This window comes from Alexandromys fortis, unplaced genomic scaffold (genome assembly GCF_014885135.2).
Source record: "Alexandromys fortis isolate MF-2015 unplaced genomic scaffold, M_Fortis_MF-2015_v1.1 scaffold_32, whole genome shotgun sequence".
Taxonomy (NCBI): Eukaryota; Metazoa; Chordata; class Mammalia; order Rodentia; family Cricetidae; genus Alexandromys; species Alexandromys fortis.
The window spans coordinates 402,015-414,907 of record NW_026067938.1 but is presented as its reverse complement, the minus strand read 5'-3'; the positions used below and the strand labels follow the sequence as shown (position 1 = coordinate 414,907).

At 38.4% G+C, this 12,893-nt stretch overlaps 1 protein-coding gene across 9 annotated transcripts in view; it reads right to left on the bottom strand.

The window, feature by feature from the left end:
- The window catches only part of Wdr17 (WD repeat domain 17), a 62,944-nt gene that overhangs the window by 24,238 nt on the left and 25,813 nt on the right, over nt 1–12,893 (bottom strand). For 7 of the 9 annotated variants that reach the window (XM_050147293.1, XM_050147295.1, XM_050147297.1 and 4 more), the window contains 4 exons: nt 12,412–12,494; nt 7,633–7,719; nt 3,884–4,048; nt 2,167–2,369 (listed from right to left, as the gene is read on the bottom strand). In XM_050147293.1, coding sequence (XP_050003250.1) covers nt 2,167–2,369; nt 3,884–4,048; nt 7,633–7,719; nt 12,412–12,494 — 538 coding nt within the window. The remainder of the gene's footprint in view (nt 1–2,166; nt 2,370–3,883; nt 4,049–7,632; nt 7,720–12,411; nt 12,495–12,893) is intronic. The other 2 variants (XM_050147300.1, XM_050147301.1) reach the window with 1 other exon arrangement.

Genomic DNA, 12,893 nt, shown 5'->3' with positions numbered 1-12,893 from the left:
GCCTGCCATGGTAAGCTAAATATGAACAGATCACCCAAAGGAAGTTCTTTAATTCCAACATTATCACTTGCCAGAGTTAGGACTCTTTTGGAGACCTGAGTCTCAGTAGTTTAACCTGAAGCAGTGCCTGGTTGCAGGAAGGACCATAAACTAAGATTACCTGAGCACCACTCAAGAACAGACGATCCAAAGGAAATGCCTAACGTTCCACCCACTGTAGATAGGATCACCTGCCAGCACACTCATCAGGACACCCCTAGACAAATGTCAGCCAATCAGGAGTCCTGAACCTCACAAACCCCTCACCCCTACCTTTACTACTATAAAACCCCAATTCTAATTGAGCTTGGGGCTCTCCATTTATTCCAATATGTTGGACATGTGGAGGGTCCGAGTTTGCAAACTTGCATAAAATAAAGGCTCTTTGCTTTTCCACATGAAAAATAAAATAAAATATTTATTATGTATATGGAATTTTATAAATGAGTACTAGAATATTCTACTCCTTCCCCGTTACGCCTTACTTCTCAGATGTATCTTCTATAATTACTGTTGTTTTATATGAACATATGTGTGTGTTTGTATATACACATAGCCTACTGATCCTATCTAGTGTTGTTCATATATACACGTATTTAGGGCTAGCTACTTGAGATCTGATGACCTACTGAATATTCATCCCTGGAAAAAATGATTTTCCCTTCCTCAGATGGTATGGGAGAATTGTCTGTATTCTGTCCATCATATTTTAAGTAAATGCTGACTGGCCAGGCAGGAAATATAGGTGGGAAAACCAGACAGGAAGTAGAAATGATGTAATGAGAACAGGAGAATTCTGGGAAGGAGGAAGCTGATTCCTCATATTCCTGCCCAGATCACCGAAGCAACAGGATGTGATCTGCCTCACTGAAAAAGGTACTGAGCCACATGGCTAACATAGATAAGAAAAATGGGTTAATCAAGGTGTGAGAGTTAGCCAATGAGAGGCTAGAGCTAATGGGTCAATCAGCTTATAATTTATGGAGACCTATGTGTGATTTTCTTTGGGGCTAAACAGTTATGGGGTACCGGGCGGGACAGAAAACAACAACAAACAAGTAGACCTGGACCCTCCATGTTACACTCAGAAGTCACTGACTGCCTGAACTAGAAGGCTACTAGGGAAAGCAAATGGTTGTGAAGGCAAGGATTTGATCTGCTTTGCCTAGAGCATGTTTTTAACTCTTCATCTGCCTACTTACTCCCAGCAAGGCTTTAGAATAACAGAAAATGCAAATACAAATGGGTAATTTGCTTTCTATTTTAAACTTAGCTGTACTAACAATTGTAATATTCAAGAAAAAAAACATTGCCTGCAATAACTTCAAATAAAGTAATGGACAGATGATACTGGCTCATTTTGTGTATCAACCTGACACATACTAGAATCATCAGAGGAAGGAGCCTCAGATGAGAAAAATGTTTCGATTCGATAAGATCCATCTGTAAGGCATTTTCTGTAAGGCATTTTCTCATTTAGTGAGCAATGTGGGAGGGCCCAGCCTATAGTGGGTAGTGCTGTGCCTGGGCTGCTGGTCTTGGATACTATAAAAAGGTAGGATGAAGAAACCATGAGAAGCAAGCTAGTAAGCAGCTCCCTTCCATGGACTCTGCCTCAGCTCCTGCCTCTGAAATCCTGCTCCGTTTGAGGTCCTTTCCTGACTTCCTTCTGTAATGAACAGCAATGCTGAAGTGTAAGCCAAATAAACCCTTTCCTTCACGACTTGCATTTTGGTCATGGTATTTTGTCGCAGCAATAGAAACCCTAACTAATTCAGTAGATAAGTTATATCTATGCTATTATTAATTTCATATTCTGTAATTTCCTCTGAAAAGGGAAGTGACAGAATCCCAGCTGCATGTGCATACATATTTGCACATACTATGTATGTACATAGAAACACAATTCCTGCAGAATGAGCTCCACATGCTATTGAGTGTCATCTTAATAATCTTTGGCTATTTTTTGGCGATTCTAATAGTTTTATTTAAAAAAAATGTGTTTTCTCCAATGTGAAATCATGTCATTTCAAGATGAAATGCTGTGACTTATTTAAAAATACTGCATTGCTCAAAAAATAAGCATCATAATTACAACAAAATAACAAATACATGGAAAAAATTTACCATATACATCTGCACCATGATCATACACAGTGTCTAGGCAAACTCCATCTCGAGTATCCCATACTTTGATAGTATAGTCCCAGCTTCCAGATATTAGCAGGTACGGAATCTCTGTATTCCACATTAATCCCCTTACAGGTGCAGTGTGTCCATTGAGAATGTTTATACAAGCATCTTGAGTATAATCCCAGATTCGAATAGAGCTGAAAGACAGTTTTATGTCTATATTATAATTTATACCAAATAGTAACATTGTCTTATTAGAACACAATGCTTATTTCTTAACATATTTAAAAAGAATCTTTTTGGGATTGGAGAGAAGGCTAATAGGCTAAGAACAATAGATACTCTTCCAGAAGATATGGTTTCAATTCTCAGCACTCACAAGGTGGCTCCTAACCATGCATAACTCTAATTCCAGGTGATTGAATGCCCTCTTCTGGCCTCCTTGGGCACTAAACATGTACAAGGTGCACCTTGTACATGTTTAGTAGCAAGCAAAGCACCTATGTGTTTAGAATTTTTAAAAACAATTTTTGTTATTATTTTTATCAGTTTGTTTTGATTTTTATCTTGTTTTTATTTTTGTTTGGGGAGAGAGAAGAAGAGAGGGAACATGAAGGAGGAGCTGGGAAAGGGGAAAGAAAATGATCGAAATACATCATATAAAAATTTTAATCAAAAGATGAAAAGATAATCTTTCAGAATTTATATGAATGAGAAAGGAATTAGTATGAACCAGCATCTCTAAAAAGACTAACTAGGTTACCCAGGACAATGTTTAAAAGTTAAAGATGCATTAGAAATGTATAAATGTCATCCATGCTAATGGTAATTACTACTTGGGAGTAAACAACCTGAATTTAGCAAAGGTTTCTAATTGTCATTAAAATGAAAATAGCATGTCTTTACAGATTAAATTTTAGAAAATTATGAGATGACACAGTTTTCCATGCAGGATGCAATTTAGATATTGAACTCTATGCTGAGAGACTGGAATAGTCTCATGAATAAAAGTATATCCAACTTTATACAATAATCCTACTAAAAGTCATATTGCAAATGATTTCTCCTAGTTAGTTGGAATTTAATCCAAAAAAGCAAAGGTGAAAATCCTCAGCTATCCAATAAGAATCTGGAGGTATTATGCACTATGACTTTAATTTATACAAAGTAAGGTTATTGTTAACATAATTTTATCTTCAAAAAGTGATTAAACAAATTATAATCTCAAAAGTAAAGGAAAATACACAATATTTCAGAAACTCTTGCCAATAGAAAAAAGTGTAAAATTGTTCCCATTTCCAATGTTTTGCTTTAAGATAAATTTTATAGTCAGTTTTTATTCCAGTTTTGACAAGAATACAAATGTTTTCTACATTAAACATAAACTGTTATAAATTATCTCAATTTATAATATTTATTTCAGATATTTTTAATTTTATAATATTTTTCTCTGAATATTCTTGATAATAAGCTAGAAATGAGCATTCACATTGAGGAAAATAAATAAGACACTTAAAATCAAGAATACAGCGGCAGTGTGAACAGGATAGGATTTAATTTATTCTTCAGAACGAATTTTGACTCCTTCTTAGTTGTCTACATGTTAAGTGTTTATATCTCTCCATAAATTGTTATTACAACATATTCATATCTGGGAAACTGTAAGTTTATGATTTAAAGAACAAGAATATTAGAATCCCAAAATACATACCCATCATCAGAACCACTGCAGAGAATTCCTTCTCTCAGAGGAGACCACTTAACATGGAAGACTCGTGCTGTGTGCCCACTAAACACCTTCAGTGGCTGGCTAGAGCTAGTGGCTACACAGAAGATCCGGACGTTTTTGTCTTCACAGCCAGTGGCTATCATATCTCTGAAATGCCACCCATGGAGTGTTAAAATGTGACAATCAAAGATTAACTACCCCTAACAATTTTAAAAGTATGTCACAGTTCTAATTACTAAAGATGTTCTTCTTGCTTCCTTGATATAAAATATATTAGCTATAATTACACAGCTGCTCATTTGTAGAAACCGAAGAGTTGTGTAGTTTCTCAGTGTTCATTTTTCATTGGCTGATTTTGTGCTTCCTTCATTATAGACCCTAAGTTGACTTTCAGCATCTCAGGCTTAAAATTTCTTATGCTTCTCAAACAGTACTTTTTCATTTATTTTGTCTTATTCCACCTAAGGTTGAACATAGATAATATCTACCTGGTTCTCAGTACAAAAACTAATTTTTAAATTTTTACTTTTATCCTTAATTTGAAATTTTTATACATGTATACAATGCCTTTTGTTATATTTCCCACTTACTCAACCTCCTCCCTTCTCCCAGGATCTACCCTTCACAGCTCCACATCTTTTTAACAAATTTTGTGTAGAAATGAAATAGAAATAAAATGTTTCTCCTAAAGAAAGTTTTTGAGGGTCTTCTGGACTCTCTTTATTATCTAAGGAAGAAGACCAGGAGGAGACCGGATCTTTCATCTATATCTAAAACGTTGCTGTCTCTAAGACTATACAATACCGATTGTCTTCCAAGATTTAATGATTTTTTTTTATGCTTAAAAAGGGAGCCTGCATTTTTGTTCTACAATCAGTGGGATAATATTCAGGAATTTACCCAGAAGAATGGTGTGTGCAGCTCTGTGCTTCCTTTTGTTCTTTGTACTGGGGGTAGAAGCTCTAGGATCTCACATGTGCTGGGCAAGCCTTTACCTCTGCTTGCTCCCAGACCTGTGTTTTAAATGTTCAACCTGACCACAGTATAACAAATATGACTGATGCTGGATATTCAATCACATAGTGAACCCCGAGTTTGCATTTGTGTGAATTAAATAAAATCAACCTTGGGTCAGGAGGCCGAGTTAGCAAATAGTTGATAGAAAGTCATCATAGAGAGCCAGAAGGAGTCTGGAAGATGATAGATGCACAGAAAGTAGGGAGGGACTTTGTGTGGAACGGGTTTTAATTTTTGGAAGGAGGGGAAGGGCCATCTCTTTTTCAGAGAAGCAGGCAAAGAGAAAAGGTCAGCTAGTTTCTACCTCTCTGAGCTAGCAGGTTTTCAACTAGCTTCTAGCTCCCAAATCTTATTGATAAATAAAATGAGGGAGATTTAATTAAAATCATTTTTTTTGGTGGCAGCCACAGAGCTGGTGCCTGTGGGAACAAAATTCCCAGCAGGTAGCAGCCTGAGCAGCTGGGCCACTGGCAGAGAAGCAGGCCTGTAACTGCAGAGCCACAGGTACTGGCTGAACGGCAACAGACTAAAGCATAGCCTCTGTTCTGATGGGAAAACAACAGGTAACAGAGAAAAGGCAGACATCATAAGACATGTAACTTCTGAAAGGACTTTGAAGGAATCCAAAACCAACCCTATAAATACCCAAACTGCATAATATCTGGAAAGGGCATGTTGGGATATAACCACAGGTCATGAGGAATTGAGTCAGATTGTATTCAGCAATAGTCCAGCTGTAAAAAACTGCTTAGTCCCAACCTGATACTTCCTGGTAGTGTGTGTGTGTGTGTGTGTGTGTGTGTGTGTGTGTGGCCCCAAACCCTCTAAATGTGATTCACCTTCATCCCATGGAAAGGTTGGGGCCTCTTGCAATTTCAATATAGTAGTCTCAGCCTGTTGAGACTGATTCTGCTTTTTTGCTTCACTTTTCTTCCAAGTATAACCAGCATTGGTGGTTATGATAGGGCGTGAAATGATAGGGTATGGAAAACACCACCACCACCAAAGCCTCCTGCATGGCAACCTTTGTTGTCAATGATTGTTAGTCTTCAAGACAAGAAATGCGGGGGGAAATGTCAGCCTGGTCATGAGCTAATTTTGTATATCAGCTAGTTATATGCTAATAAATTCTGTTATTGACTGGAGCATACCTACTGGAAGAAACACAGATCCATTATTTTGTATTGTATATTATTTGTTTCAGGAAGCATGTTTCTAATATTTAATTATGCTTTCCATATTTAGTACAGGGAAGCATAAGAGAATTCATGATGTTTTTGACAATATCTAAAGATAGCTTCCATTTAAAACACACTACTTATGCCCCATAAAAGAAGGTTTTTAAGCAAAATTATTTGAAGTGCAGTCAGCTGGAGGTCCAATTTTACTGGAATTTTACTTGTATTTAATTTTAAATGGAAGTTGATTCTTACAGGATAAGTAGTTCTCATGCAAGCCTGTCTTTCAAATCCACCCACTGAAGTTCTACATCTTGGGAAATTATGCAATGCAGAGGCTGTCGACTATGCTGGGGGAGGAAGAAAGTCAATGCAGAACTGCTGAGATGCTTAAAGAAATTAGAAAAAGAACCATGTTTGTCTAAGGGTCACACATTGAATAGGCTCACTTCTAATTTTTATTAGTTTTATTAGTAGTGTGTTATTCTCCAGTGCATCATAAAATGATTTTGAAGATGGTAAATCGTATTCTTAAGTCATATAAGAAAGCACCATGGTGCTAGGCAAATTCCTGGGAGTCCGCACGGATGACCCCAGCTAAGAATCCTAGCAATAGTGGAGAGGGTGCCTGAACTGGCCTTCCCCTATCACCAGATGTGACTACCCTAATTGTCATCAGAGAACCTCCATCTAATAACTGAAGGAAGCAGATACAGAGATCTGCAGCCAAGCTCTGGGCTGAGCTCCTGGAGTCCAGTCAAAAAGAGGGAGGGGAGATTATATGAGTAGGAGGGTTCAAGATCACGATGGGGAATCCCACAGAGACAGCTGACCAACTCAAGCTAGTGGGAACTCATGGACTCTGGACTGACAGTTGGGGAGCCCGTATGGGACCAAACTAGGCCTTCTGAATGTGGGTGACAGTTGTGCTTTGTCTGTTTGTGGAGCCACAGGCTTCCTGGTGCATGAGTTGGCAAGAGCCCAGTCTCTATGGTGGGATGCCTTGTTTAGCCTTGATGTTGAGGAGAGGGGCTTGGTCCTGCCTCAATTTGATATGCCAGGCTTAGTTGCCTCCCCACTGTAGGCTTTACACTCTCTGAGGAGTGGGTAAGGTGAGGAGGTGGGGAGAAGCAGGAGGAGGAGTGAGTGGGGTAACTGGTTGGTATGTAAAGTGAAAAAGAAAGAGAGAGAGAGAGAGAGAGAGAGAGAGAGAGAGAGAGAAGAAGAAGAAGAAGAAGAAGAAGAAGAAGAAGAAGAAGAAGAATAAGAATAAGAAGAAGAAGTAGAAGAAAAAGATTTAGAAGATTAATATAAGGAGGAGGTGGAGGAGGAGGAGGAGGAGGAGGAGGAGAAGGAGGAGGAAAACAAAGTACCATGGACTACAAAGAGCCAATATGAATGGGCAATTACGGTGCTCCTCATCTGCCAGAAAAAGAAAGTAATATCCAAGGAGAATAGGTATTATCTATGGGAGTAGCTTTAAAGTTCTGTTTCCAATCTCTCAAATACAATTATTATTTGGAAAAACGAACTTACTTGTTGTTTTGACTCCAATCACAACCGAACACTGCAGCTGGGTGTTTGTACTTGTGTAGAAGTTTACCATCAATTGTTCGGATGATACTAAAATTAGGTAAACAAAGTCATAATTGCCACTTTCAAAGGTCAGTATTCTAAGATAAAAGCCATCTCTGAAATTGCAAAGAACATTTAAAGGAAAAAGAGGTGCTAGATGTGGGGGCACAGGAGACAGAGGGATATAGATGTCTATGAGTTCAAGGTCAACCTGGTCTATATAAAAAGGTCCAGGTCAGTGAAGGTTATACAGAGAGACCCGGAAACACACACACACACACACACACACACACACACACACACACACACGTCAACCATGAGAAGCTTAATAGAAACAGACCACCCAAAGGAAGTTCTTCCCACCATTATCACCTGACAGTGTAGGACTCAGCCTTGATAAGCTTAATGGAGGCCTGGGTCTTGGTAGTTTACCCTGAAGCAATACCTGGTTTCAGGAAGGACCACAAACTGAGATTACCCAAGAACCACCAAAAAACAGACCATCCAAAGGAAATTCTTAATGTTCCAAACTTTGTAGATAGAATCACCTTCCAGCACACACTCAACAGGAGACCCCTAGATAAATGTCAGCCAATCAGGGATCCTGAACCTTAGAAATCCCTTACCCCCCCCCCCCGACCTTTACTACTATAAAAAACCAACGCAAACTGAGCTCGGGACTCCCCCATGATTCCAATACGTTGGACACAAGGAGATACCGAGTTTGCATACTTGTATAAAATAAAGGCTCTTTGCTTTTATATACGGGACTTAGTCTCCTTGTTGGTTACTGGGGGACTTCGTGGATCTAGGCATAACAACACACACACACACAAATGATGATACCAATTACAAATCTACTTCACATAATATGAATTACCATATTCCATTTAGATCAAATTATAGGTGATAACTGATTCAGAAGCTATTTGGTTAAAAAGTTTTCTTACTTATAGAAAAATATAATTTCAAGTACTACCAGATATATTAGAATTTCAGCTTGAAATTTAAGTGCTTAAAATTTATTTTGCTTGCTCATTCACAAAATTCATTCAATGCACTCTTTCACCAAGACCGAAACTTACATTACAGTGTTTTCCCTGGTGTATATTCAGTAATGCAACTTAAATTCAGAGATCCTTAATACAGAAAAGTGTCCTTTATTATTTGATAATAGGAAATAATCTCTGTTACCTTATTTTATTATTATCACAATACAAGTGCTATTGACTCCCCTGGAGATTAATCTCTTTAGAAGATGCTTTTACTTTATTTTTTTTAAAAATAAACTTTCTTTTTTCATTTTACATACCAATCCCAGTTCCCACTCCCTCCCCTCCTTCTATTCCCCTCATCTCCCCAAACCCACTCTCCATCCATTCCCCAGAGAGGGCAAAGCACATTGCTCCAAGGAAGGACCAAGGCCTTCCCTACTGTATTCAGGCTAAGTAGGGTATCCATCCAAAGAAAATGGGTTCCAAAAAACCAGTACAAGCAGTAGGGACAAATATTGGTGTTACTGTCAGTGGCCCTGCAGTCTTCTCTAGCCATACAACTGTCACCCACATTCAGAGGGTCTAACTTGGTCCTATACTAGTTCCTTCCCTGTTTGGCAAGAGTTAGTGAGCTCACATTAGCTCAGGTAAGCTCTTTCAGTGGGTGTCCCCATCATGATTTTGACCTCTTTGTCCATATTCTCATTCCTTCCACTCTTCCACTGGACTTTGGGAGCTCAGTCCAGTGCTCCACTGCAGGTCTCTGCCCTGGTCTCCATTAGTTGCTGGATGAAGGTTGTATGACGACATTTAAGATAGCCATCAATCTGACTACCGGGCAAGGCCAGTTAGGGCACCCACCCTCTCTACTATTGCTTAGGATCTTAGTTGGAGTTGTCCTTGTGGATTTCTGGGAATTTTTCTAGTGCCAGGTTTCTTGCTAGCCCCATTATGGTTCCCTCAATCAAAATATCTCTTTCCTTGTTCTCCATCTCTGTCCTTCCCTGATTTTTTTTTGTTGTTGTTGTTGTTTTTTGAGACAGGGTTTCTCTGTAGCTTTGGTGCCTGTCCGGGAATTAGCTCTTGTAGACCAGGCTGGCCTCAAACTCCCAGAGATCCACCTGCCTCTGCCTCCCGAGTGCTGGGATTAAAGACATGGGCCACCACCGCCCGGCCCTTCCCAGATCTTGATTATCCCTTTTCCTCAAGTTCTTCTCTTCCCTCCCCTTCTCCTCTCCTCCTCTCTTTCAGCCATTTCTTTTCCTTCTCACCCCTATGCTCCTAATTTTGTCAGGAGATCTTGTCTATTTTGACTTTCCTGGTGGATCTATATGTGTTTCTCTTAGGTTTATTGAAGGTTTATCTAGAGCAATAAGACAACAAAAGGAGATCAAGGGTATACAAACTGGAAAGGAAGACATCAAACTTTCACTATTTGCAGATGATATAATAATAATATACATAAGTGACCCCAAAAATTCTACCAGGGAACTCCTACAGCTGATAAATACCTTCAGTAATATGACAGGATATAAGGTTAACTCAAAAAAATCAGTAGCCCTTCTATATACAAACGATAAAGAAACTGAGAAAGAAATCAGAGAAACATCACTCTTTACAATAACCACAAATAACATAATATATCTTGGGGTAACACTAACCAAAGACGTGAAAGACCTGTTTGACAAGAAATTTAAGTCTTTGAAGAAAGAAATTAAAGAAGATATCAGAAAATGGAAAGATCTCCAATGCTCTTGGATAGGTAGGATCAACATAAAAAAAAAATGGCAATCTTACCGAAGGCAGTCTATAGATTCAATGCAATCCCCGTCAAAAATCCCAACACAACAGACCTTGAGAGAATAATACTCAACTTCATAGGAAAAACAAAAACCCAGGATAGCCAAAACAATCCTCTACAATAAAGGAACTTCTGGAGGTATCACCATCTGTGACATCAAGCTCTATTATAGAACCACAGCAAGGAAAACAACTTGGTATTGGCATAAAAGCAGAGATGTTGACCAATGGAATCAAATTAAAGATCTGGATATTAATCCACACACCTATGAACACCTGACTTTTGGCAAAGAAGCTAAAATGGAAGATGCTTTTGAACTGCATTAGGCTCGTCAAAACTTTGTAGGTGCCTGTACACTGGGGATGAATGATGCTCACAAATGAAGCTAAATAATGTCCTGAAGATGTGTGGTGAAGTTAATTGTGGATTCTTTAGTTTTAAAAATCTTAAGCATGTCTTTTAGACTTTAGTAAATACCAATTATCAACTCACTCTTTAAGGAGGAAAGCCACTAATGGTGGCTTGTTAAGCATGCTTTTGTTTACCTTTGTTCTTGTTCTTCCAGTTCTAATTTTCTAAATGAGGGTGAAAAAATTGGACTTTGTACAGCAAATTCTAATGAAGACAAGTTTTCCCACCCTCAACGAGCAATTTTTAATGGTGACTTCATTCCTAATATGAGGTAACATTGACTTAAAACATGGTAATTATTTCTGTATTGGTTTTTACTTGGAAATTCACTTTTTCCTGGGACTTGTAAGAAGGAGGAATGCATGTATGTCTGAAACACAGTGGAATGAGCTCCAGGGGATGGCCTTTTTATTTTACTGTCATATCCCTATTTTCAACAGTGTGGAGCCTGAGAAATGTGGGCCCTTTCCACCTTGTCTGAGGGTCAGAGAGTTTGGAGGTTACTCAAACGATGGACAAAGTAGTTGCACTTCCCAACTCAGGATGCATGCGATTTCTTGGTTCTTTTAACATTAAAATAGCTTATCCTAGTAAGTCCATGCCATCCAGACAGGTGGTCAGAATATGCAAATGTACTTCTGCTCCTTCTTTTGTAACTATGAAAGGGCAGCCTTCAACATACATGACCTAGAACACTTTGGCTACCTAGACTACAGAATGCTAATGGTTTGCTGTCTCAGAGTGAAAAAGTGATTACTGTGTGAGTTATCCTTTGTATCAAGTTAATAAAGTCTTTTGTTATCTTCCCCCATTTACATTGGGTATAAAAGCTGTGAAAAAATAAACGAGGGTGATTTCAGGATTTCAGTCACTGGAATGCCCTCCCAATAGTTTCTGTGGTTTTTGTCCTGTTATTTTTTTTAATGCCTCTTCATATTCTTTACTTATATTTCCAAAATTCCCACACCCCTCCCCTGGCAAGATGTGATTTTGTTGAGGCCGGTCCTTGACACACAGCTTTCATCCTTTTGTAAATAGTGGAATCTGTAAATCTGGGAGTATTTATATTATTTAGTGTCTCTTAAATTTTCTGCGAAATTGAGTACTCAAAGGGCAGTTCATTCCTTCAGTTTAATATTTCCATTTAGAAGGCAATGTCTCTGCCAGGCATGGTGGCACACACTTATAATCCCAAACTTGGAAGGTGGCAGCAGGAGGATCAGAAGTTCAAGGTCATCCTCAGCTCCATAGGGAGTTGAAGGCCAGCCTAAGCCTTAAAAGACCCTGTTTCAAAAAAAAGAAAGAAAAGAAAAGAAAAAAAACTCTATATTTGGTTCATTTTTTTTATTTTGAAAAGGTTTTGTATTGCGTTGTTCTTTAGCAATGATATATCACACCAATATAGCATGTGTCTATATGGGGATTTAAATAAAATTTATAATGGAACATTGTACAAACAAAATATACAACTGAGATACCAAAGGTGTCCTTTCTAGACAGATTTAGCTTCATACTATCAGATATAGTACTTACCAGAAGCCATCGCCACTGCAGGTTGCTATTCGTTTAGAATCTTTATGACTCCAGGCAATGTAGAATATTCCATTTTTTCCATGCTTGAAAAAAATATATAACAGTTGTCAGTAAAAGTTAATTAACCCCTTTTAAAACTTTAGTTATTTCTAGGAATAATTTTTATTAGTAACTCATTCTAGGTGATACCAACATAAATATTAATGCAAATGACAGAAATCTAAATATATAAAAAATTTTATTTCTGTGTGTGGTGTGCATGATAAATGTATGTTCATATATGTGCATGTATGCCATGACAAGTGTTGGGAGCAGTGAACCCCCAGGTCCTGAATTTCTTGTAAACAACTTGTTTACCCCTGATCTGAGTGCCTACAGCTGCACTGAGCACTAGACCCTAAGGAGTTCCTGATGGCAGGGGAGTGGTTTCTGGTGTGTTTGGCTGGGGCGTGGCTATCCCTATATAAGCTGCCCCTAGACAC